Source organism: Ostrinia nubilalis, chromosome 24 (assembly GCF_963855985.1).
Source record: "Ostrinia nubilalis chromosome 24, ilOstNubi1.1, whole genome shotgun sequence".
Taxonomy (NCBI): domain Eukaryota; kingdom Metazoa; phylum Arthropoda; class Insecta; order Lepidoptera; family Crambidae; genus Ostrinia; species Ostrinia nubilalis.
Window position 1 is genome coordinate 2,527,568 of NC_087111.1, and position 22,532 is coordinate 2,550,099.

A 22,532-nucleotide genomic window follows, 5' to 3' on the forward strand; every position below is an offset into this window, starting at 1 on the left:
CTATTGAATGCTGACCTGCTTCGGTTTGGCGCCGATGTACCCCGAGCAGCGGCGGGCACCGCACAAACACCGTTTCTTCTCGATGCCGGCGCACTCTAAGTTGTAGTTGAAGGTTAACTCGCTATTCTGGAATATTCGTAATTAAAACGATACATTAATAAAGAATAGTTGCTGCGTATCCCTTGTGCTGTTTTAGTTTTAAATATAAATTAACATTATTTTCCTTTTCCACCAGCCTCGCCGGTAGGGATGCGCAGTAGCTGTTAGGGCTTCCCGCTGAAAATCAGTGTCGGGACATCCTATAAGGTGTCCCAACTAAAACTGAGCGGGCGCCCTATTAACATGCATTCGTCTCTTTCTTTTTAAATCTGTTGTATTGTTTTTTTTTTTGTAATGTGTGTTAATAAAGTTATTTATTATTATTATTATTATTTGTTCGTATATTTTATCTCAGCTTTAGTGCTGGTAAGATTAAAACCAGATACGGGCCAAGCCAAGTATCTGATCTATAAGTTTATAAAATGACTGGTACATTTGTAGGTTCATCCTGTATAAACCACCTAACGATGCGGCAGGTGTTCAGTATTGCCGCTTTCTGCATCGTGATATAGTTATTTTCGTGGAGATCTATAAGTTTCAAGCTATTATTATTATTAAATAATCAGGGTTAATAACTTTGGAATTTGTTTCACAATGCGGACTATAGCGACAAAAGCTGAACGGTGAAGGTCAACTGGCCAACTCAATATGGAAAAACGCGGGTATAAACTCAACCACAGATCACAGAAACTAAAGGGAGATGTGACAAGGGGGCGGGGCCGGTGTCGCAGAAATATGCCCAAAAACAGAACACATTACTCGGGACAGCAATGATGACAGCAGCGACGTCATAATGTAAACAGTTTACATTGCTTGCATAGTACCTACTAAAGATTATTCGAACGTTGAGTACTGATACCGCAATGGATGATGAGCACATATTTTGATTACTTTGTGTGTGTGAATTTCTAATGCGACACTGAGTTTCGAACTCAGCGCATTAGTTGGCATCTCTCTATATCTCTATGAACTCAACGCCGCTGGACTATTTAATTGCGGTGATTCTTTATAAAAGACTGCCGTCATCAATTCGCGAATTTAATGAGTGTTTCCTCTCCAGTTGGCGTCTCTAGCGAGTAATGCATTGTCACTTGCTTGTGACTAAGACAGTGCAATCACCAGGTTGGCGCCATTGAAAGGTCTAATCACTTATGGTACCCACTGTTAAGTGTAAAACGATATTAACAGCTGTCGCTGGCGAGTACGGTCCAAAAGGCGTAACTGGTGAGCGCAACTAAGAAATCCTTCATTACTAATAGGCCCGTTAACCCGGCGAGCTAAGCTAAATATTATGCTTGTGTTACGAGTAGGTTGACCACAATAATAGTTTCGACGGGGTTCGACTTCGAACTAATAAGTCTCGGCAAGTCCCACACAGACACCATTGAACTACACTCAACATCAAATAAACCGCACCTTCCGCGACGCGAACTTTAAAGATTTTCTTCTGACACAATCATGGTACCACAACAATATTGGTGTTATTTGAAAGCCCAATAAATATCCTTAAAGAAAAATACAATTCATTTCTAAATAAATGATTAACATATACCATAAATGTGACTTGAAAATAGATCTCACTTTGGGCTCACCTCTGGGATCAATTAGACCAATTTTTATGGTTATAAAACCAAATAAAGATCTCACGTGTCCTCTTTAACAGATGGATAGCGATTAATTCCAACTTAACAGTTTTATAGTCATAAAAAATGGTTATAGCGTAACTACCTATTTTTTGAAGAAGTGACTCTGGATCCTTGTAAAGACACATTTTTGGGGTAAAAACCTTTCCTTTAATGAAATGAAGTTTAGAACTAGGCTTTCAAATGGTACCAATGTTGGTGGGAAGTGGGGATGCATACGTTTGATAAGTGCTTGTCGCGGGAGGTGCGATTTATTTGATGCCGAGTGTATAATTGGCTCCACGTCAAATTTTATTTCCTTTAATAATGCAGCTCACCGCTGGGATGTCGTTGATGGCGAACAAGCCCACTCTGACGTCACCTAGCACGGTCCACTTTTGGGTCTCGCAGTTGGGCTCGCAGCAGTGGTTCATGAACCTGGGAAATTAATTAAATTAGTAAGTATTTTTATTGAACTCAATATTTTCATCTCTGCCTGTCGCATATAAGAAAAGAGTTTAATAAAAAATAACATATTTTCAGACTTTTTGGAAATTGCTTACTTATGGACTAAAGTCCGGTCGCCGAGCAACAATTTCGTTCAATGACCCCAAGCTACGCTCGCACACTCACTGCGGGCGCCCGTCGCACAGTCGCGACGGCAATATAATTAAGCGCGAGCGATAAGGATGGGTAGCTTGGGGTCATTGGACGAAATTCTATCTGCTCGGCAACCGGACTTTACATGATGTAATACTAGCTTTTATCCGCGGTTTTGCTCGCGTTACACTTTGGACCCCTTTTCATCTCTTTGACGGGTGTTCTCTCATTTTGACAATGCGATGCATACAGTTAAGTAGAAGCAAAAAATTAATGACATTACTAATTTTGATTTTACTCTTTGTTCAATGGAGTCTAGTGAAAACTGACATAATCTATCTATCTATCTATATAAATAAAAATGAATTGATGTTCGTTAGTCTGATTAAAACTCGAGAACGGCTGGGCCGATTGAGCTGATTTTGGTTTTAAAATGTTTGTCGTAGTCCAGGGTAGGTCTAAACGGTGAGCAAATACGCGCGCGATATTGTTTTTCTGTGACAGACAAAATTCCACGCGGGCGAAGCCGCGGGCGGAAAGCTAGTTTCTAATAATTTTGACTATCAGGCTGATAATTATTAGAACATGGTGTGTATGAAATAAAAAGTTAAAATCTAGACACGCGGCAGCGTGGAAAGACTGGCAAGTCAAGATCAAGCAAATAATTAAATGGCCCTTTAAATAGCTCACCTAGCGAGGTTTCCCTTTGGTCCCGCGTCGATCATCCTCTCCTTATCCAATGTCAAGAAGTAAAAGTTCTCGTCTCGGATCTCGTGCATTCTGTTCATCCGTCGCCTGAACTCCTCTTCGTCTATTAGCTCACCCACGTATTCTATCACGAATTGACCTGGGAAGAATAAATAAGAACTTGCTAATAATATGTTTGGTAAAGTGGATGAGTATCATTATTTCAAGACTTTCAAAGAAAAACAAGGTAGATCGACTAAAGCCCGGTCCGTGAGCACGTAGAATTTTGTCCAATGACCCCAAGCTACCCATCATTATCGCTCGCGCGTAATTATATTGCTGTCGCGACTGTGCGACGGGCGCCCGCAGTGAGTGTGCGAGCGCGATAGCAACATAATTACGCGCGAGCGATGAGGATGGGTAGATTGGGGTCATTGGTCAAAATTCTACGTGCTCACGGACCAGACTATACCTCATAATGGTAGCAGGAAGGAAAAGACTGCAGCATTACCTAAAATTCTGAAGTGGACTAAAGTATGTGTCCCCTTGAACACTTGACATAGGCAGAATCACTGCCGCAATAAATCCGCGGGATAGTAAAAAAAAAGGCGCTAGATGCAGACCGCTACCAACCGGGTGATGTGGAAATCATCAGCCTATGTTCAGCAGTGGACGTCCTGTGGCTGAAATGATGATGATGATGATGAAAGCTTCCCACAATAATTTCCAGATTGCCCGGTAGGCAGCACGGTCTGCATCCGGCTCCACGTTACCGTAACAATGTTTTTTTTTCAGATGTTAAGTTTCCAGTTACTTCCCGCAACCTTCACCAGATCAGGGATGTAATGGATATCCGTAACCGTAACAGAAACTATCGGATATCCGAAATGATTTCATATCCGTGACCGTAACCGAAACCGGTATATTATCTAATATCCGTAACCGTATCCATAACCGAAACTTTATATCCATAACATCCTTGCACCAGATCATCGGTCCACCTAGAGGGGGGTCTGCCCACACTAAGTCTTCCGGCCCGTGTTCGCCATTCGAGAACTTCTTAGCTCCAACGGCCATCAGCTCCACGAGCCGTGTGCCCCGCCCACTGCCATTTGATTTTAGCAATTCTGCGGGCTATGTCGGTCACTTTGGTTTTCCTGCGGATCTCCTCATTTCTGAGGTAACGCAGGGAAACTCTGAGATAGGTACTCGGTAAGTAAGTATCATCATCATCATCATCATTTCAGCCATAGGACGTCCACTGCTGAACATAGGCCTCCCCCAATGCTTTCCATGCTGCCCGGTTGGTAGCGGCCTACATCCAGCACTTTCCTGCTACATTTATAATGTCGGTCCACCTTGTGGTTGGACGTCCCACGCTGCGTTGTCACGGTGTTTCTTTACGAGATCAAATCAGAAATGAGGAGATCCGTAAACGAACTAAAGTCGCTAACATAGCCCGACGAATTAGCAAGCTGAAGTGGCAGTGGGCAGGGCACATAGTACGCAGAACTGACGGCCGATGGGAAGGTTTTGGAGTGGAGGCCGCGTACCGGAAAACAAGTAAGTATAATAGAATAATATTCTTACCAGCTTTAATGTCCTCCAAGGTCTTGAGTCCCCAGCCCCTATGCGGCGTTCTATACGGCACCATTTTGGGGTACAGTCGCTTTTCAAACGCGCGGTTGCTGCAGCGATCGCCCGCGCGGCAGATTGGGCCGCATTCGGTTAACAGCATCCTATGATGAAAGCAGACAGGTATAGATATTGCATCAAGCTAAACACAGTCTAATATGGGGGTAATACAGACTATTTTGCAACAAAAATGTAGTTTGATGTGTTGTCATTAATTTATCTGTGACTAGCTTTCCGCCCGCGCCTTCTCCCGAGTGGGATTTTTCGGCTTTTTATATAACCAATGCTACTCAGCAATAATGTGGCTTTCTATTGCTGAAAGAATTTTTAAAATCGGTTCAGTAGATCCAGAGATTACCCCTTACAATTTAACAAATATACAAACACACAAACTTTACCTCTTTATAATATTAGTATAGATAAATACAGGCATAATTGAAGATTGTACAGAGGGATGACATGTGATGTGACGTAGCAGAGCTGTCAAGGTATACATGTCTGAAACATATCAGTGGGCTCGCTAGCGAATGCAGAAAAAAATCTGACGATTTTAGTTCTTGAATGTAACCGCTAGGGGCGTTGTACAGTCTGTCATACATTACGTGTATTTTTTTTACGTAATCGCTAGTAAGCACGCCTAATGTCATGGTAACCTCCGCTAAACGAAAAATAATAAAGTAACTGTTTAGGCAATGTGAATAGGGCCCACAAGGATCAGCGACCATCGGGTCACATTTGCACTGAGCTAGCAATTTCTCTTCAATATCAGTGCGGCGGCCGATGAGCGAGCCACACGGTTTGTTCGCCTTTATAGATCGTTTCATCCACGAAGACGCGCCCCACCATTCTTCCGCTAATGTTTGAGTGTTATCGGTACACGCTAAATCATCCATGAGTGCACACGCACACTACAATAATGACGTTCGGATTGCTCGGATCAAATTCCCCGCACCCCGCGCTTTTTTAGACTAAAAATTGGTGAGGCGCGTCTTCGCAACGAAACGACCTATATTATATTATTGGCGTTTGGATAATAGCATGAACTACTTAAAGCTGACTAAAGTATGTTTAAAGTACCTACCTGTTTAGGCAATGAGAGTAGGGCCCGCAAGGATCAGCGACCATCGGGTCACATTCGCACTGAGCTAGCGAGCTCTCTTCAATATCAGTTCTACGGCCAATTAGTGACCCACACGGCTTGTTCGCTTTTAACTTGACGTAGTGTGGCGGTAAGAGAGACGACGCTATGTCTTGGGACTCTTCATCGTTTGTGTCAGCGTCTGCAAGAGAAATAATTCATTTTAAAGTTGTAAATGCAAGTTTAAAGTAAACAAAGTCTAAACTACATTAACCGACAAGTAAATGGACTATTGTCAGTATTAAAAAGTCATCAAATTATTTTTTTAACTCAACTGCTGCTTTGGGACAATAAGGTGAGCCAATGCTGAGAAGAAGTAGTACAAGATCTGTTTTTGTAAATCAAATGCTTGCATACTTAAAAACTAGATACGCAAAATTTTAATGAATGAATGTCAACGCCAGACCACCAATAAAATAGCTCTCAGTTTCTTGAAATCTTGTCTATAGAAGATAAGATGAATAGTAGGGATGGGCTTATCTACTTTGCTGGAACCACATGGATAAATGAGGCCGTCAGCGCAAAAGTGACCTAACCCATATTTTTCATATTCGTACTTATCTATTGCAATTTATTAAAAACCTAATAAATTTTGATGCTAAAGCGACCAATCCCTAGTTTCACCCTTAGTTAAGAGATGGGGCGTTGTAAACATTATTTTTGCGCGCATTGTTTTTGCCTACGAAGCAGTATAAAAGTGGCCTAACCAAGTTTAGGCTCCATACTAATATGTTAAGCTTAGGCCACTTTTGCGCTGACGGCCTCAAATATGGATGGATGGTACGATACGGAATTACTTACTTTTAAGAATTTCAAATGCTCTGTGTGCGTGTTCCATCGCCGTGATAAATGCAGCGTCAATTTTGGACTTCTGAGTTGATATTCTTCCGGAGTCACCTGCAAAAAAATATGTTTCATTTATACAAAATACATTAAACATTTGTTTTATCAGTGGGTCTAGTCAAAATGCCATCGCAAACCAATAGGAAGTTTTCACTAAAATGTCAGTCGCCGCGTCACCAGTAATTCGATTCGATCGGAAAATGGCAGCTAAAATGCACATTGAACCACCAGCAACGACGCGGCGATATAAAAGTTCATTCAAAATCGAATAAAAGTTAAAAAATGTCTATGACTTTGCGATTGTTTTTACTTTTTCTAGCTTTTTTTTTTAAATTAGTTTCTTCCTTCTTTCTGCTCTCTGTTTACGTCTATGCTTCGCTGTCAAACTAGCTGTCAAAACGACATCGCGATACGGATTTGTCAAAACAGCCTTAGGGTGGGTTGGTTGCACCACCTTAGTTTAACTTTGACAAACGTCTAAAATCTGTCAAACTCCATACAAAAAACACCGGTTAACGTCATAGTTACGTTCAAAGTTAGGTGGTGCAACTCACCCTATTGGTTTTCGACCGAATCGAAGCTTATCACCGGGGTTTTAGTAATCGCAATGAAAATGGCGGGTGTTGCGATTCGATTCGATTTTGATTGAGTCTTAAATGCATGTTGGCTAAGCCTTTGTATGGGAAATTTCAATCCAGTCTTTCGATTATCGATAGATAGGGCTTTGCGATTCGATTTTTTGCCGTTTGACTAAGCCTTTTTTATTATCGACCTCTTTTGCGATTTGTTTATTTGTTTGCGACTGGTTTGCGATGGGTTTGCGATTTTAAAGTGCGTTTTGACTAGACCCACAGGTACGGGCTATTTATTCCATTTGCATTTACCAGGTTGGCACTATTGTAGACTAAGTCATGTCAATCACCAGTGGTGCCAACTGTTAAAACGATAGCTCTCATTAAGTTGAAGAAATGACGTCATAGATTGTCTACTTAACAGAATCTTTGGCTAAAGTCGCGTTTTGACTGCAGCTTGTCTTTGCCATACAAAAACTATGGTAGAATCTCGTTTTGACAGGTCTAAAAATTATATCAATTGAGTGTGTTTTTGGCAAATAAACGTTTTGAATTTGAATTTGAATTTAAAAAAAATTGAATTTTGAATTTGTCACTTGTTATATTACCTTCTTGGAACGGGAAGACGCGTCCCCTATTGACCCAGTAATGGTCATACTGGCCGAAGAACCGCACAACGAACTCTCCTTGAGAATGTTTCACTGAGAGAATGTTCTCTGGTATCTCGCTCGGGTGCAGTACGATTCCTGGCCACCACCTGTGTAGAAAATAAAATAAAGTTTTACACTTTGACAGCAAATGTAAGAATAAAGTCTGTTCGCCGAGAGTTGATAAATATTATGAAATGTCTTGCAATAGCGACTGTCGCTTAATTATCGCATTCTGTATGGCGGGCGTCGTTTGTCACAACGCGCACTGAGTACCATGGTACGAGCCACGCAGCTGTCGTCAAGCGCCCCGGCCGGCGGGCGGCGGCGGCCACAGCGTGACCACTTTTAGTAGATTTCTACTTTTTTGGTAGATTTCAGGCAAAGAGAACGATGATTTAGTAGTGCGAAATCGTTTAGTAGATTTTGGTAGATAATTGGTATTTTTAGAACATTCTTATAAATGGTATTCCAAAATAAAATTGTAACCGAGCCGAGAATCCAGGCCAAAAAAAAAAAGGCCAGGCCAAATAATCTACCAACTTTTTCATTATATCGACAAAAATAATTAGCGGGCCGCAATTTATAATGAGTTTAGAACCTCTGATTTTTTTTTTATCAACTCTCGGCGAACAGACTTTAGAATATGTTTTACTTGACAGAAGGTATAGATCGTTTCATCCATGAAGACGCGCCCCACCATTCTTCCGCTAACGTTTGAGTGTTATCGGTACACGCTAAATTATCCATGAGCACACGCACACTACAATAATGACGCTCGGATTGCTCGGATCAAACTCCCCGCACCCCGCGCGACCGAGACCAAAAAGTGGTGGGGCGTGTCTTCGTGGATGAAACGATCTATTTATACACAAGCAAGACACACAGAGGAAATTAAAAAAATCATGTACAGAACAAAAATAAACTGAGAAAAAATAAAAAAGACCACTAAAAAGGACAAAGCCCTCCTCCAATGATTGTCAGATTGGTCGGTTGGTAACGGCCCGCATCTTTCCTATAACTTTTGAGATCATCTGTCATTTCATCGGTGTTCGACCCGGATGATTTCTACCCGTTCTGGCGTCGGGTCGGGTAGAAACCGACTTGTCAAAACACGCTTTAAATATGAAAGTCACACACTGCACATGCTAGAATAATCAGCGTCAAATAGTGACACCAAAAGTAGCCAAAATTTTTCCAACGCGTCTTCGTTACATTGGAATAGGTTGTGTTGTCAAATTTTTGGCCACTTTGGGTGTCACGAACTACTTGAAGCTAACTGTACGTTACTGCCAATGTGAAAGCATTATGTGCTTACCTGTAGTGTCCCAGTTTGACCCACACCATTTCCCCGTACAGCGGCAAACGTCCCGTCTCACAATCTTCGCACATGTAGCCACCTGCAAACGACATTAATTTATTAAACCCAAATAAAATAGAATTATAACTGAAGGTAATGTAAAATGCAAGTATTAGACAGTAATCGAGGTCTTATTGTTATTCCAAAGAAGAATTTATTTCATCGTCATACGAAACATTTGAAATAGCCAATTTTATTGATATGTACCAATAAGGCTATCGCATTCTAACTTTGACCATGGCGTCAACTGTATGGCGATACTTTGCTGTTTTGAAATAACATAAATCACAAAGTTCTCCAGATCAATTGCTATCACATTGTCACTTAGCACTTAGCGCCACTGACAATCAAGTCAAAGGACTTGCCAGTGGCGCCAACTAGTGTTGCCAAGAGTAGCCCTCATTACATCAATGAAGTCTACCGTATATACACCCACTAGCACTAGTTGTAGCCACTGGTAAATGACAGAAACTTATTCTACAGTAGTGTACTACGGGACTATTCCCACCTCTCTTACCCACCGCTGAAACTCCTGTATAGCCGGGATCTACAGCTTGACCGCCATAAAAACACAACCAATGAAGGTCAAGTTTGTCCCGGGGGAAAGTTAAACTGTCATTGGACCCGCAACGAAATTAATCAGAAGAACATAGGAGTTCGAAGTCAAGGTTCGACTTCCCTCCGTTGCAGTAGTGTACTAGTGAGTTGAAATGCGAACCCTACCGCTTCAGCGGTTAACAGTTGGCGTCAATGTCTCTTACACGCTTCACTCTACAGTGGCGCCAACTGGTGAGCACAAGTAGCCTCAATCTTCTATCAAGGTGATTAGGTGACTGATTGACTGACATAGTGATCTATCAACGCACAGCCCAAACCACTGGACGGATCGGGCTGAAATTTGGCATGCAGGTAGATGTTATGACGTAGGCATCCGCTAAGAAAGGATTTTACGAAACTCCACCCCTAAGGGCGTAAAACGGGATCCACGCGTACGCGCTAGTTAAACAAATATAACATACCTTCTGGCGGGTCAATGTTGAGGCACTCTGCGTGGAATGAGGTAGGACAGTATTCGCAGCAAATTAGTGACCCTCCGAGGGCACATATGAAGCACCATCCTGTGTTCACGTGGCATGGTATCTTGCCGGGCCTGGGGGAAAAATATAAATCATCAGAAGAAGTCTCATAAGTGCCATATACAATGAGAAATAACTAAATGTATCGAAAGAGTAAGATTTTTACATCATTTTTGTGTTGCTTTCTATGTTGCATAATATTAATTGAAGAGTCAGCGCAGAGCAAAAAAATTAGGGCGCCTTCAAATAGTAGGCGTGAGGCCTTCCTCACGCCTACTATTTGAAGGCAACCTAATTGGGCCTATGTTCTGAATAAACTATTTTTTGAAGTGCTGCGGTGACGGCAGTACAGCACGCTTGTCACACCACTACTAGTTTTCATACTATTTAGAAGCACAGTTGCAGCGCTACTACCGTGATAAACGCAAAAAGTAGAGGCACTGAAACTGCGTTTCTAGAAATTGTTTGAAAACTAGGAAAAATGTGCACCATAGTGGCACCACTGCAGCAATCCTATCACATAAAAAAAATAGAAGGCCCCCTTAAGTTTTCTCAACAATAAAGCGAGAGAAGTCAACGCGATGAACACTATTTGAACAAAGCTTTAAGTGCACAAGCAAATAAGTTCCTAATAGTGAGGGAATACGATGCAACAAGTAAGTTTATTTAAACCCGGCAACTCCCAGTGACCAGTAAACTATAAACCTTATGTCACCCGTATTTAGGGACTTATTTTCTTAACACTACTTCACAGAAAAGAAGGATAATCTTACCTATGTTCATAATGCCGTGGACAGACAATCAGCGACCCAGTCAGTATCTGCGTCCCAGCCGGAAGACACTTCGTGAATGTATGGTACGTAGCTGGACACCTCACGCATCTGGCTAACTTGTCCCCACAGAACCTGGTTTTACACCCTCTAGGATCATCAGACACACACGTATGGCACACGTGCCTCGGACACATAAATGGCTCGAAATGCTCACTGTTCTTCTTGTGATTTTTGGAAGGTTCCCCAGAATTGAACTGCGTCTGCGGCCAGTGGTCTAAACATTCCAAATGGTAGTATTTGTTGCAGTGATTCGTCTGACATTTCTGACGGTGATCGACGCCCGTTTTTGATACAGCCTCTTTGCAGACGAAGCAGACTGGCGTTGAGTATGTCTGGCAGTTGTGGCATTTGTAATCGGAGTAGTTTTCAACTATCTTTGGTTTGAGTTTAACGTCGACGATCTCACACTGGCCTGGTCGAAGGCTGTTCCAATCCAAACCTTCATCGCTAGAGTAAGAATCGTATGTCAAATCGATTGTCGGCAGTATTTCCTTCATTTTAGCTGATAATGCAGCTTCTAACACCGCTTCGTCGACTATATGAGGCTTGAATTCGATTTCCTCCATAGATCCATTTAGCTCAAGAGAGACGTCTTGAGATTTTTCGTCGCTATGGCTTTCGGAGTCTTCGAAATTCTTTGGCTTGCGACCAGGCTTCTTTTTCTTCTTCTTTCTCCCTCTAACAGCAGGTATAACTCCTTCTACTTCTGGCTCTTTCTTATGACAGCTGATATGGAACATACCACAGCAGCTTTTACATTTGACTAAATTGCCAGTTTTCTCGCAAATCTCGCAGACTTTTTCTCGAACCAATCCCTTGAAAACGTTAGGTTTTGGTTTCGGCAGCTGTGCGAAATATAATTCAACTTCATCATATACTTCTGTAGTTGCTGTTTCAACCACTCCAGTTTCAATGAACTCGTCAATTTTCTCAGATTTAATTTCCTTCTCACTTTTACTAACATCGTCTTTGCTTTCTTCAGGTTTTTTATCGGTGGTTTTCTTTTTGGTTCTGAATATCTCGAACAACTCTATCTCATCTTCGATGTCCGATATTGTGTCCTCATTGTAAAATGGTTGAACTAGAGATACTTTCCGTTTAAGTTTGTCTTTAGACAGTTCTTCAGTAGCTTGTTCCTTTTCAACTTTGATCTTTTTTCGACTAAGCTTTTTCGTCTGCACTTCAGAATTCAAGCCTTTTACTAAGTTTGCTTGTTCGATGTCGTCCGTCTTTTTCAAGTCAGATTTGACGCTCTCTTCGTACAGCCAAGTCTTGTATAAATATGCAACGATTTCGTCTTGAGTCAATTGAGGATTTTCGTCAATCAAAACGTCTTGCCTCAGTTCGACGTATTTCAGAAATTCAGGATCATCCATAGATTTTTCAGAGTTTTTGTCAGCAGTTTTGCGTTGTTTTCTTTTAGATAAAGACACTTCACTGTCCTCAGAGTTGAGGGATGAAATCGAAACTACGTCCGGGTCATACTCCTCTTTGATATCTTTACCGACTTCTATTTCGTTATGCCCGTTTACAGTCTTATCTTTGGTTTCTGTGTTTACAACTGAGAAGTACTTTTTGATTTTCATGTTTTTGTTTCTTTTAGGAGATTTATGTTCTTTTTTGGACGATTTTCTAGTCTCAGGTTCTTCTGTTTTTATCTTAACTGTACCTTCATCGTCATTTTGACCTTCAAGTTCTTGTTTTACCGTCAAAAGGCACACAGATTCCTCGTCGGTAGAATCGTCCAATATTCGATTTCGGACTTTGCGTCTAGTGACTTTGATGACGTCATCAGAATCTATCGTTAAATCTTCTACATCTGGTTTTCTTTCTGGACTACAGTCTTTGCTCACACTGAATTCATTCTCATCTAGTGATATAGCCGGGGAATGGCATATCCTAGTCCTAAGTCTTCTTTTGATTGACGTATCGCTTACATCAGAATTCAGAGATATAGTATCTTCATCTTGCTTTTTACTTCGTTTCTTTCTCAAGCTCAAACTCATTGACAATAATTCATCATCGGGAATTTTGTTCCGTTTCTTATTGTCTCTATACCGATTTCTCATAGACTTTTGCCTCAAATTGTCGTTCAATCCTTTGACTAAACTCGACTGTTCAATGTCATCATTTTTAATAATATCAGACTTTGAATTCTCTTCATACTGCCACGTTTTGTACAAGTATTCCACTATTTCGTCTTTATTTAGTTCTGGATGTTGATCCATCAAGTCGTCTTGCCTTAATTCCATATATTTGACAAACTCAGGATCTTCTAGGGCTAACTTGGCATTTTTACGATTCTTGAAAATTATTTTCTTCTTCGTAATCGCCAAAGGTTCAGAATCTTCGGAATTTATGGAGGAAGTTTCAACATTAAAATCGTTGTCACTAAACTCCACTCCCTGTTCGTCCAAATGGTAGCCATTCATTTTGATTGGTTCTGGTAGACGACTAATTGAATCCATTAAATCATCATTTTTCTTGTTATTATCATTAATCGATGAGTCTACTTGATCAGTTGAAACATGCGTTTCTTTTCTGCAGTCTGTTTTATTAGAAATGACTTTCTTTACTGACGAATCAGCTAAAACGAGTTTCGTTACACTTTCATCAACATTTTTAATTTGTTCCTTTTCTAACTCTTTGTTACCATCACTTTTCTCTTCAATTTTAACCACGGGTTCTATGGGTTCTTTAAAAATAGGTGAGTAAGCCGGAGATTCAAATTCTTCTTCATCGTCATCATAATCATCTTCATATAGGTCTACATAGCCATTTATCTTTGGAGGCTGAATTAAACAGTCTATGGGCTGTGATTTCGAACTGTCTAGTTGGAAAACTACTTTATCTGGAATCGGTTTTACAATTACATTTTTATTTGGGAACAGTTCTTTCCTTGTATCTATGGGCAGTTTGGGCACGTTACCAGTGTCAGATTTCGTTGGCCCAATATTTACATCTTCAAATAGATTAAATGACACTTTTTTAACAGGACTGGCTATGCTAGCCATCAATGTTGTCAATTCAGCCTCTTCAGTACTGCCTTTAGCTTTTTCTAAGCTTTCTTCAACAAGCTTTGTCATTAGTTCTTCCTCAACACTCATATTTTCGTCTATCGATTTATTTTTGGCCATTTCGACTGCTTGATCAACAATTTCTGTTTTGCGGGTAGTCTCAGGGCTATCGTGATCCTTTTTATTGGATTCTGTACTCGTTTTAATGTCTCTGACAGTTTTATTTTCACTGTTTCGCCGGACATTACCTATTAATATTTCTTTATCTAAATTTTTTACATTAATAACCTTACTAGGAAGACTATGTAGAGGCAATCTTTGGATATGAACACTAAGCTCATTGCAACTATCAACTAGGTTCTGGTATTTACATTTGCTTGAGTTATCTATATTGGTATTTTTATTTTTACTTTCTACTTTATCACTGGTAGAACTATTTATAGATGTAAGAGTATCACTAATTACGTTAGCATTACTTATATTCGTTGTATCTATTTTAAAATCACCAGGTGTTTTTTCATCACCCTTAGCGTCATTATTAGTACATTCTACGAGTTTAACATCAGTCTCAGTAGATAGAGTTTTACAGTCAATATTTTGTACGTCCTTATTCCTTTCTGTAGCAAGTTTTTCTATTTTATTTGTAACGTTAAATTGGGTTTCAAGGACTTTTTGATCTAATACTGAAAATACGAAATCTAAGTGTCCATATTCTTTGTCTTCAATTGGGACTGACTCAGAATCTTGGATTATTTTGTCATGGTTATCTACAGCGTGTGTATTTTTCACTTCATTTTTAGGTTCTTCCGCTACTTTGGTATCTTGTACTTGAATTTTAGTGTCAATATTTTTGTGTTCCTCTTTTGAACCCAGAAGCCTATTTTGAGCAACATTTGTGCGTATTTCAGTATCAACACTGTGTTGTCCTATATTGGCGACCTCACTTAAGTTTTGAGCGTCTATAGATATTTCCATACTTTGCGTAATATCTACTGCTTTTTCTGTTATTCTATTAGTTTCTTCATGTATTCTCTTTTGATATTGCTCCAAATTTATTCTTCTCTCTTTTTGAGTATCTGTATTTGGTTTTACTGGATCTTCATCTTGTATTATAGAGTCCACAACATGTTCATCAATATTTTGTGGCATTTTAACATTACTTTTTGAAGCAGTTGGAGTACTTTCAATTGCTTTGACTTCAGACGCATCAGAGGGTTTCGGTAGCCTTGTTTTCAGACTTAATTTAGAAGCAGATTTTGTGGGGATCTTCTCGATTTTCGGCATTTCAGTATGTTTTTCTACGTCAAGAGTTGGTATATGGGAATATTCGATGTCATTCACTGTAAAAGCGTCTGTACTAACAGTAATTGCTTTTTCACCTCGAGGTGAGCTTGGAGAAATTGACAGTCTATTCCTAAGGCTTTTTCTTGTAGATGTACCACTTGAAGAAGGTTTTGTGGACAGTTTTTCGTCATTTCCCGGCAGTTTAATGCATTCGGCTTTATCTTTATTAGGTTCAGTAACGTGAAGAGATGGTTGAATGACATTTTTAGGAATCTCTGAAGTATTTTCAGCAACTTCAGAAGTGCTAGCTCCCATGCTAACGTCAAGTTTCTCGTCTCTAGAGATACTGGGAGATTGCGATAACCTGATTCTGAGACTTTTTCTGGAACTTGTGCCACTTGAAAGCGATTTTGTGGACAGTTTTTCATTTTCTGGGATGTCAATGGATTTGTCTGTTTCTTTACCAGGTTCAGTGTCTTGTTGAGTGGCCTCTGAAGTATTTTCAGTAACTACAGTTACATCTTCTATAGAAGATCCTTCCATGCTAACATCAAGATCTTTTTCATCTCTAGTGGTACTTGGAGGATTTGACAAACTGATTCTGAGACTTTTTCTTGAGATCGTGTCACTTGACAACGGTTTTGTCGACGTCTTTTCGGCAGTTTTCGGGATTTCAATACATTCCGTGACATGGTGAGTTGAATCTTTAGTATTTTCAGTATCTTTTGAAGTGCTAGCTTCCATGCTAACGTCAAGTTTCTCATCTCTAGAGATACTGGGAGATTTTGATATCCTGATTCTGAGACTTTTTCTGGAAGTTGAGCTACTTGGTAAAAATTTAGCGGACAGTTTTTCATTTTTTGGGATGTCAATGGGTTTGTCTGTTTCTTTACCAGGTTCAGTGACTTGTTGAGTGGCCTCTGGAGTATTTTCAGTAACTATAGTTACATCTTCTACAGAAGATCCTTCCATGCTAGCATCAAGATCTTTTTCATCTCTAGAGGTACTTGGAGGATTTGACAAACTGATTCTGAGACTTTTTCTTGAGATCGCGTCACTTGACAACGGTTTTGTCGACGTCTTTTCGGCAGTTTTCGGGATTTCAATACATTCCGTGACATGGTGAGATGAATCTTTAGTATTTTCAGTATCTTTTGAAGTGCTAGCTCCCATGCTAACGTCAAGTTTCTCATCTCTAGAGATACTGGGGGGTTTTGATATCCTGATTCTGAGACTTTTTCTGGAAGTTGTGCCACTTGAAAGCGATTTTGTGTACAGTTTTTCATTTTCTGGGATGTCCATGGATTTGTCTGTTTCTTTACCAGGTTCAGTGACTTGTTGAGTGGCCTCTTGAGTATTTTCAGTAACTACAGTTACATCTTCTATAGAAGATCCTTCCATGCTAACATCAAGATCTTTTTCATCTCTAGAGGTACTTGGAGGATTTGACAAACTAATTCTGAGACTTTTTCTTGAGATCGTGTCACTTGACAACGGTTTTGTCGACGTCTTTTCGGCAGTTTTCGGGATTTCAATACATTCCGTGACATGGTGAGATGAATCTGGAGGATTTTCAGTATCTTTTGAAGTACTAGGTTTTTGGCTAGAGTCGAGTTCTTTCTCAACTCTTGAAGTACTTGGTGAATTAGACACCCTAGTCCTAAGACTTTTTCTAGGAATCGTGTCACTTGAAAACACTTTTGTGGATGGTTTGTCGTCATTCTTTGGGATTTCAATGCATTCGTCTGAATTTTTTTCACTTTCAGTGACTTGATGAGTGGTCTCCGGAGTCTTTTCAGTGACTTTTACTTCTTTACTAGAGTCGGGATCATTGTCGCCTCTAGAGTTACTTGGAGCATTTGATAGCCTGATTCTAAGGCTTTTTCTGGATGTTGTAGCAATTGACAACGATTTTGTTGAAGTCTTTTCGTCGTTTTCTGGGATTTCAATGCCGTCATCTGGCTTTTTATTTAGTTCAGTGACATCTTGCAACGTATTTGAAGTGTTTTCAGTGACTTTTGAAGTACTAGCTTCTTTGCTAGAGTCATTTGAAGATTTGGTGGACAGCTTTTCGTCGTTTTTCAAGACGTCAATGTATTTGTCTATATCTTTACTACTTTCAGTGACATGTTGAGACATCTCTGGTATGTTTTGAGTCACTTTTGAAGTGGTAGCTTCTTTGCTAGATTCCAGTTCATTCTCTACTCTGGAATTACTTGGGGTATTAGGTAGCTTGGTTCTAAGACTTTTTCTAGTAGAGGTGCCACTTGTAGATGGTATTGCAGCAGCAAGCATTTCCTCATTTTCTAGTATTTTGATGCCAGATTTGTCCGTACCTTTATCATGTGTGTTCTCAGAAGTCGTTTCAGTGACTTTTAAAGTAGTATTATTATCTTCTTTAGAGTCAAGTTCTTTATCAGCTTTAGAGGTACTCGGAGAATTAGATGGCTTAGTTCTTAGGCTTTTTCTAGAAGAGATGGCAGTCGACAATGGTTTTGTGGCCACCTGTATCTCGTTTTCCTTTATGTCGTCAATCTTTGTAGCTGCAGCTGTCTTACCATGTTGAATGGCATCATGAGACGTTCCAGGAGTAACAGCAGCAACATTAGCACCTTCTTTGCTAGCATCGAGTTCTTTTTGACCTCTAGAAGAAGGGGAGTGAGATAACTTAGTTCTCCGACTTTTTCTCAAAGTGGTACCACTTGCAATTGATTTTGCGGCAAGCTTTTCGTCAATTGCGGGTATTTCAATACTTTTATTTGTATCTTTACTATGTTGAGTCGGCATTTGAGTGTTTTCAATTGTTTGGCTTTCAGTTTTAACGTCAATGTCATCTTCAGCTTTAAAAGTATCTAGATCAGATGTGTCGTTTAAAAATGCGTTAATAGATAAGTCTAACTCATTTTGCAGTACGTCCATTGCATCTTGAGGCGTCGTTACAGCATTTACCGAGGTACTAGCTTCATTGCTAACCTCTAATTCCTTCTTACTTTTGGAGGTACTAGGTGTGTTAGATGTCCTGGATTTCAGGATTTTTCTAGAAGATGTACCACTTGATCGTGAAGTCGAGGGTATACATTCCTCATTTTTTGCACTTTCAGTAAATTTTGCTGGAGTATTCTCAACAGTTTTAGCTGTATTAGAATATCTGCACACTTTTACGTCTTTAGACGATATCCTTAAACTCTTTCTAACATTAGTATCACTTGAAATTGCGCTTGTAGATGGCTTTTCTTCCTTTGGTAGCACTTCAGTACTTTTTTCTGTATCTTTACTATGAGTTTCTGTTTGGGTTTCATCAACATCCATCGCTTGACTCACTTCCAATATGTCAGCTTTGGATGGGCCTGGCACATTGGATAATCTAGACCGATTGCTCTTTTTAGAAACTCCAACCGCAAAAGGATTTATAAGTTTTTCCTTGAATGGTGGCATTTCTACATCCATGCTGTAGCTTGTTGATGGTTGATTTTCCATAACGTTAACTGTTTTAATACTAATTTCTTGGCTCATATTTAGGTCTTTCTCTGCTTTAGATGAAGACGGTGAATATGATAGCCTCATTCTAAGACTTGTTTTAGTTGAATTTGTAGACGTGTTTTGTTCATTTCGGCTTCTACTGCTTTTTTTAAAACTCGAATTGAGCGACAGTGATTTCCTGTTTGTTTTTTTCTTTCCACTTTTCACATTGGACTTACTATCATCACTGCTTTTATCTAGCACAGAATGGTCTTCGTACAACCACGTTTTGTACAAATAATCTACTATTTCATCGTGACTCAGATCAGGATGTTCGTCCATAATAGCGTCTTGTCTCAATTCCATATATTTTAGAAAATCCGCAGACTTCTTTCCAGCATCATCACTCTCAGTGGCTTTATGTGTATCAATATTTGGACTTGCAGTTGTTTCTTTTTGTTTTTCTGTGTCTGTTGTTTCTTTAGATGTTTCTTCAGTAACTTCAATTGATTTGTCAGTGTCCAGTGTTCCAGTGTTTTGTTCTATACTGTCACTTTGTTCTTCAGTTGATGGTAAAATTTCAGCTGTCTTATCAAGTCCTAATAATAGCTCTTCGTTTTCTTCTACACTACAGATATTTTCTTGTATTTCTTTTTCATCAGTTGTATCAAGAAGGCCAATTTCTATCGCGTTTTTTGCACTATTTTGTGGAGCATCAATGTCTGCTTCTTTTTTTAAAGATTCAGGAACTATTGTATCGATGTCTGCTTCCTTTTTTAAAACTTCAGGAACAACTGCATCGATATCTTGAACTTTTTGGTCTGCGTCAATAGCAACATCACTAGATGCGCTGTTTAGCGGTTCTTCTTTTGGTATTACGTCAAGTGAAATCCCACTTTCATCGCTCGTCTTAGGCAAATTATTATTTACTTTTGTACTGTAGTCATGCTCATTATCGTTCGGCTTCAGGATTTGAGGCTCGTACGACGACTTCCTAAAACTATAAGGCTTTTGTATAGGAACCCTGATTGGCGATATTTTCTTCTTCTTTTTAGCGCTGGGAACTTCTTTCTCTTTCGGAGGTGGGAGATTAGCTAGGTTTGCTTGAGTCTTCTCTGGTGTTTTGGACTTGGCTTTTTGGAGCCAACGGTCCATATGGGATTGTCTTTGGATCTTTGTGATGCCGGTTTTAGCGGCCATATTGTCAAGACAGGCTGTGACGACTTCGGACACGTCAAGAGATTTCCTAGTCTTGGTTCGCTCTGCATCTTCTGTTTTTCCATCGTCCTCAGAAAACAATGTGTCAAACAGGCTCTCACTTAATGACACGTCACTGGCTGTCCTCGCCATTTTCTTCTCGCTTCTTTGTTGCTGTTTCAACGAACATTTGACGGTTCTGTAGTTTGCTAGCATTTCGTACAAGAGGTCTATTCTGAGTCGTTTCGGCTCGCGCAGCAAAGTTTCGGCTTCTTCTACAGATATGCTCCATTGGGGCATCTTCTTTTCGGAGACGAAGAAGGCTGCGTATAATCTTGGGTCCTTCTTTTTTGCCTGAAATAAAGAAATAAGGATGTCTTAATAAATTACCTGCTTTTTATAACCAGGTCGAGTTAACTGCTCACCTCGCTGGAATGCGACTCTCCCTCGCACTTACCTGCACATCTCCCCACGTTCGACCTGTTCGTACCAGCGTCGATGTGACGTCACAGCCACAACGTGCGCAGTTAACTTGACCGGGTTCTACATGGGATTTTACACTTGTAGGTGTCAGGATTTTATGAATTTATAGAAGGCTCAATAGAACCAAAGTTTAATTAAGGATTGTATTATATCCCTTCTGACAATTTATTTATACTTTTTTTGAACATAAAACTGATGTAGAGTGGCGGATTTAATGCCGGGTGGCATTCTCTGGCAATCACACTAAGGAAAGCTTATATTAAAACCGTTTGTTTTTAAAGCACATAAAGTAACTTTACTAAAGGCGCACGTGTGACTTTTGTGTCGCCATGGCAGTATTATCCATGATAGTATAAGTATGTCTGTTTCTTTCACACCTTATAGAGAAAAATAGATGTGTACTGACAAGTCATCAATGCGCGCACGCCGTAAATGCGTAACAAAATCGCCTTGATCACATGACATTAGCAGAATCACTGCGGCAATAAATCCGAAGGATAGTCCAAAAAAAATAGGGAATTAAATCAGACATTGTAAATTCAAGTCAAATTATTGGACTACAACACGACAGAATTCTGAAAAGAATCTCTCAGACATAAAAACATACACATTCAAAAATTATGTAAATTATGTGCATACACATTCTATTTCTATTTATCCACAGCAGATACATATTAATGTGGAATATCAATTGCTGTTTTGCAACATTTGATCGATTTATATCACTTTGGAGACGGAAAAAAACATAAGATTGAGAATAAATTCATATTTTTGCATGAATATATTGCAATACATATTTGTAATAGTAACGGTAAATTTTTAACTATTTAGACGTAATAAAAAAAATGTAGTGAAATACAACAGAGAAAAAATAAAACATTTATGATTGGCAAGACCGGTTAAAAATATGCATTGTTTGTAATATACATACAATAACTAGCTATTGCCCGCGGCTCGCCTGCGTCAGATTGAAACTGAATAACACAAATTAGGAATTTTTAGATAACCCACTTGCGATATATTTTCGAATAAATAAATAGATGGGTGCAGGTCACTTCTAATTCAGATCTTGTACTATGAACAACACAAGAAACTTAACTTTATATACTTTTAGTAACTTAATTGTATCATTCGTCAATTTTTATACGTACCATAGGGCTAAACGCTTGCTTCGTAGCCTCAAACTCCAGCTGTCCAAGGAACTTCCTAAGCATAGTATCGACGATCCAGCCACGACGCCCGTTGTCCCCGAAAAACGTGACGTGGATGACGTCACGCTCGATCCGTCCGAACACTGGAAATTTAAATGGTGAGTTATGTAAAGGATATGCGGTTGGACGGTGTTAAAAATCTTTTGTACTTTTTTTAGATGATAAGATACTAGACCACTTTTGTATTATATTGTGTTAATTTCAGAAAAGAAGTATGTGAAAAAATTGTATTACTTATTTACGTAAAGTGTTACTGATTTTCTCTGCTTGTAATAAATACAAAATTAAATTTTGATTTGATTTGATGAAAACTTTACAAAAACTCCACAAATCCATGTATGGAAGCTATTTTCTTAAAATCTATGAATTCATTGAACAAACGTCTATGCAAGAGCCATGGGCAAAATATAGAACAATAAACAAATAATACATTATGTTAATTTGTATACAACATAAATTAAATTATGTAGGTAATGCAAAATAAGATTGTTTTTGTTTTAACTTGAATAACATTTCGTAAATGTGTAGGTAGTCAAGATAATTTTGTTTAGATTGGGAATGTGCTAGAGTTGACACACACATCTGATAAAATTGGTACATACCTACATTAAAATAACTCTGTTTCGCACCTATGTAAGGATATAAAATAATGTTGTCAATTATTATTATAACTGGATTTTAATCTTCAGCTACTTTATTAATAACTAGCTTTCCGCCCGAACCCTATTTTTTTCCAAAATAAAATTAGTCTATGTTACTCGTGGATAAT

The 22,532-nt window shown here is 39.4% G+C and overlaps 1 protein-coding gene across 1 annotated transcript in view; it reads right to left on the reverse strand.

Moving 5' to 3' along the window:
• The window catches only part of LOC135083730 (uncharacterized), a 24,594-nt gene continuing 2,062 nt past the window's right edge, over positions 1-22,532 (reverse strand). Inside the window, exons 3-13 of the mRNA XM_063978454.1 lie at positions 21,704-21,846; positions 11,053-20,423; positions 10,223-10,353; positions 9,162-9,243; positions 7,805-7,953; positions 6,583-6,678; positions 5,725-5,923; positions 4,599-4,747; positions 3,012-3,168; positions 2,060-2,159; positions 1-126 (exon numbers count right to left, since the gene is read on the reverse strand). Of these exons, the coding sequence (XP_063834524.1) occupies positions 1-126; positions 2,060-2,159; positions 3,012-3,168; positions 4,599-4,747; positions 5,725-5,923; positions 6,583-6,678; positions 7,805-7,953; positions 9,162-9,243; positions 10,223-10,353; positions 11,053-20,423; positions 21,704-21,846 (10,703 nt within the window). The remainder of the gene's footprint in view (positions 127-2,059; positions 2,160-3,011; positions 3,169-4,598; positions 4,748-5,724; positions 5,924-6,582; positions 6,679-7,804; positions 7,954-9,161; positions 9,244-10,222; positions 10,354-11,052; positions 20,424-21,703; positions 21,847-22,532) is intronic.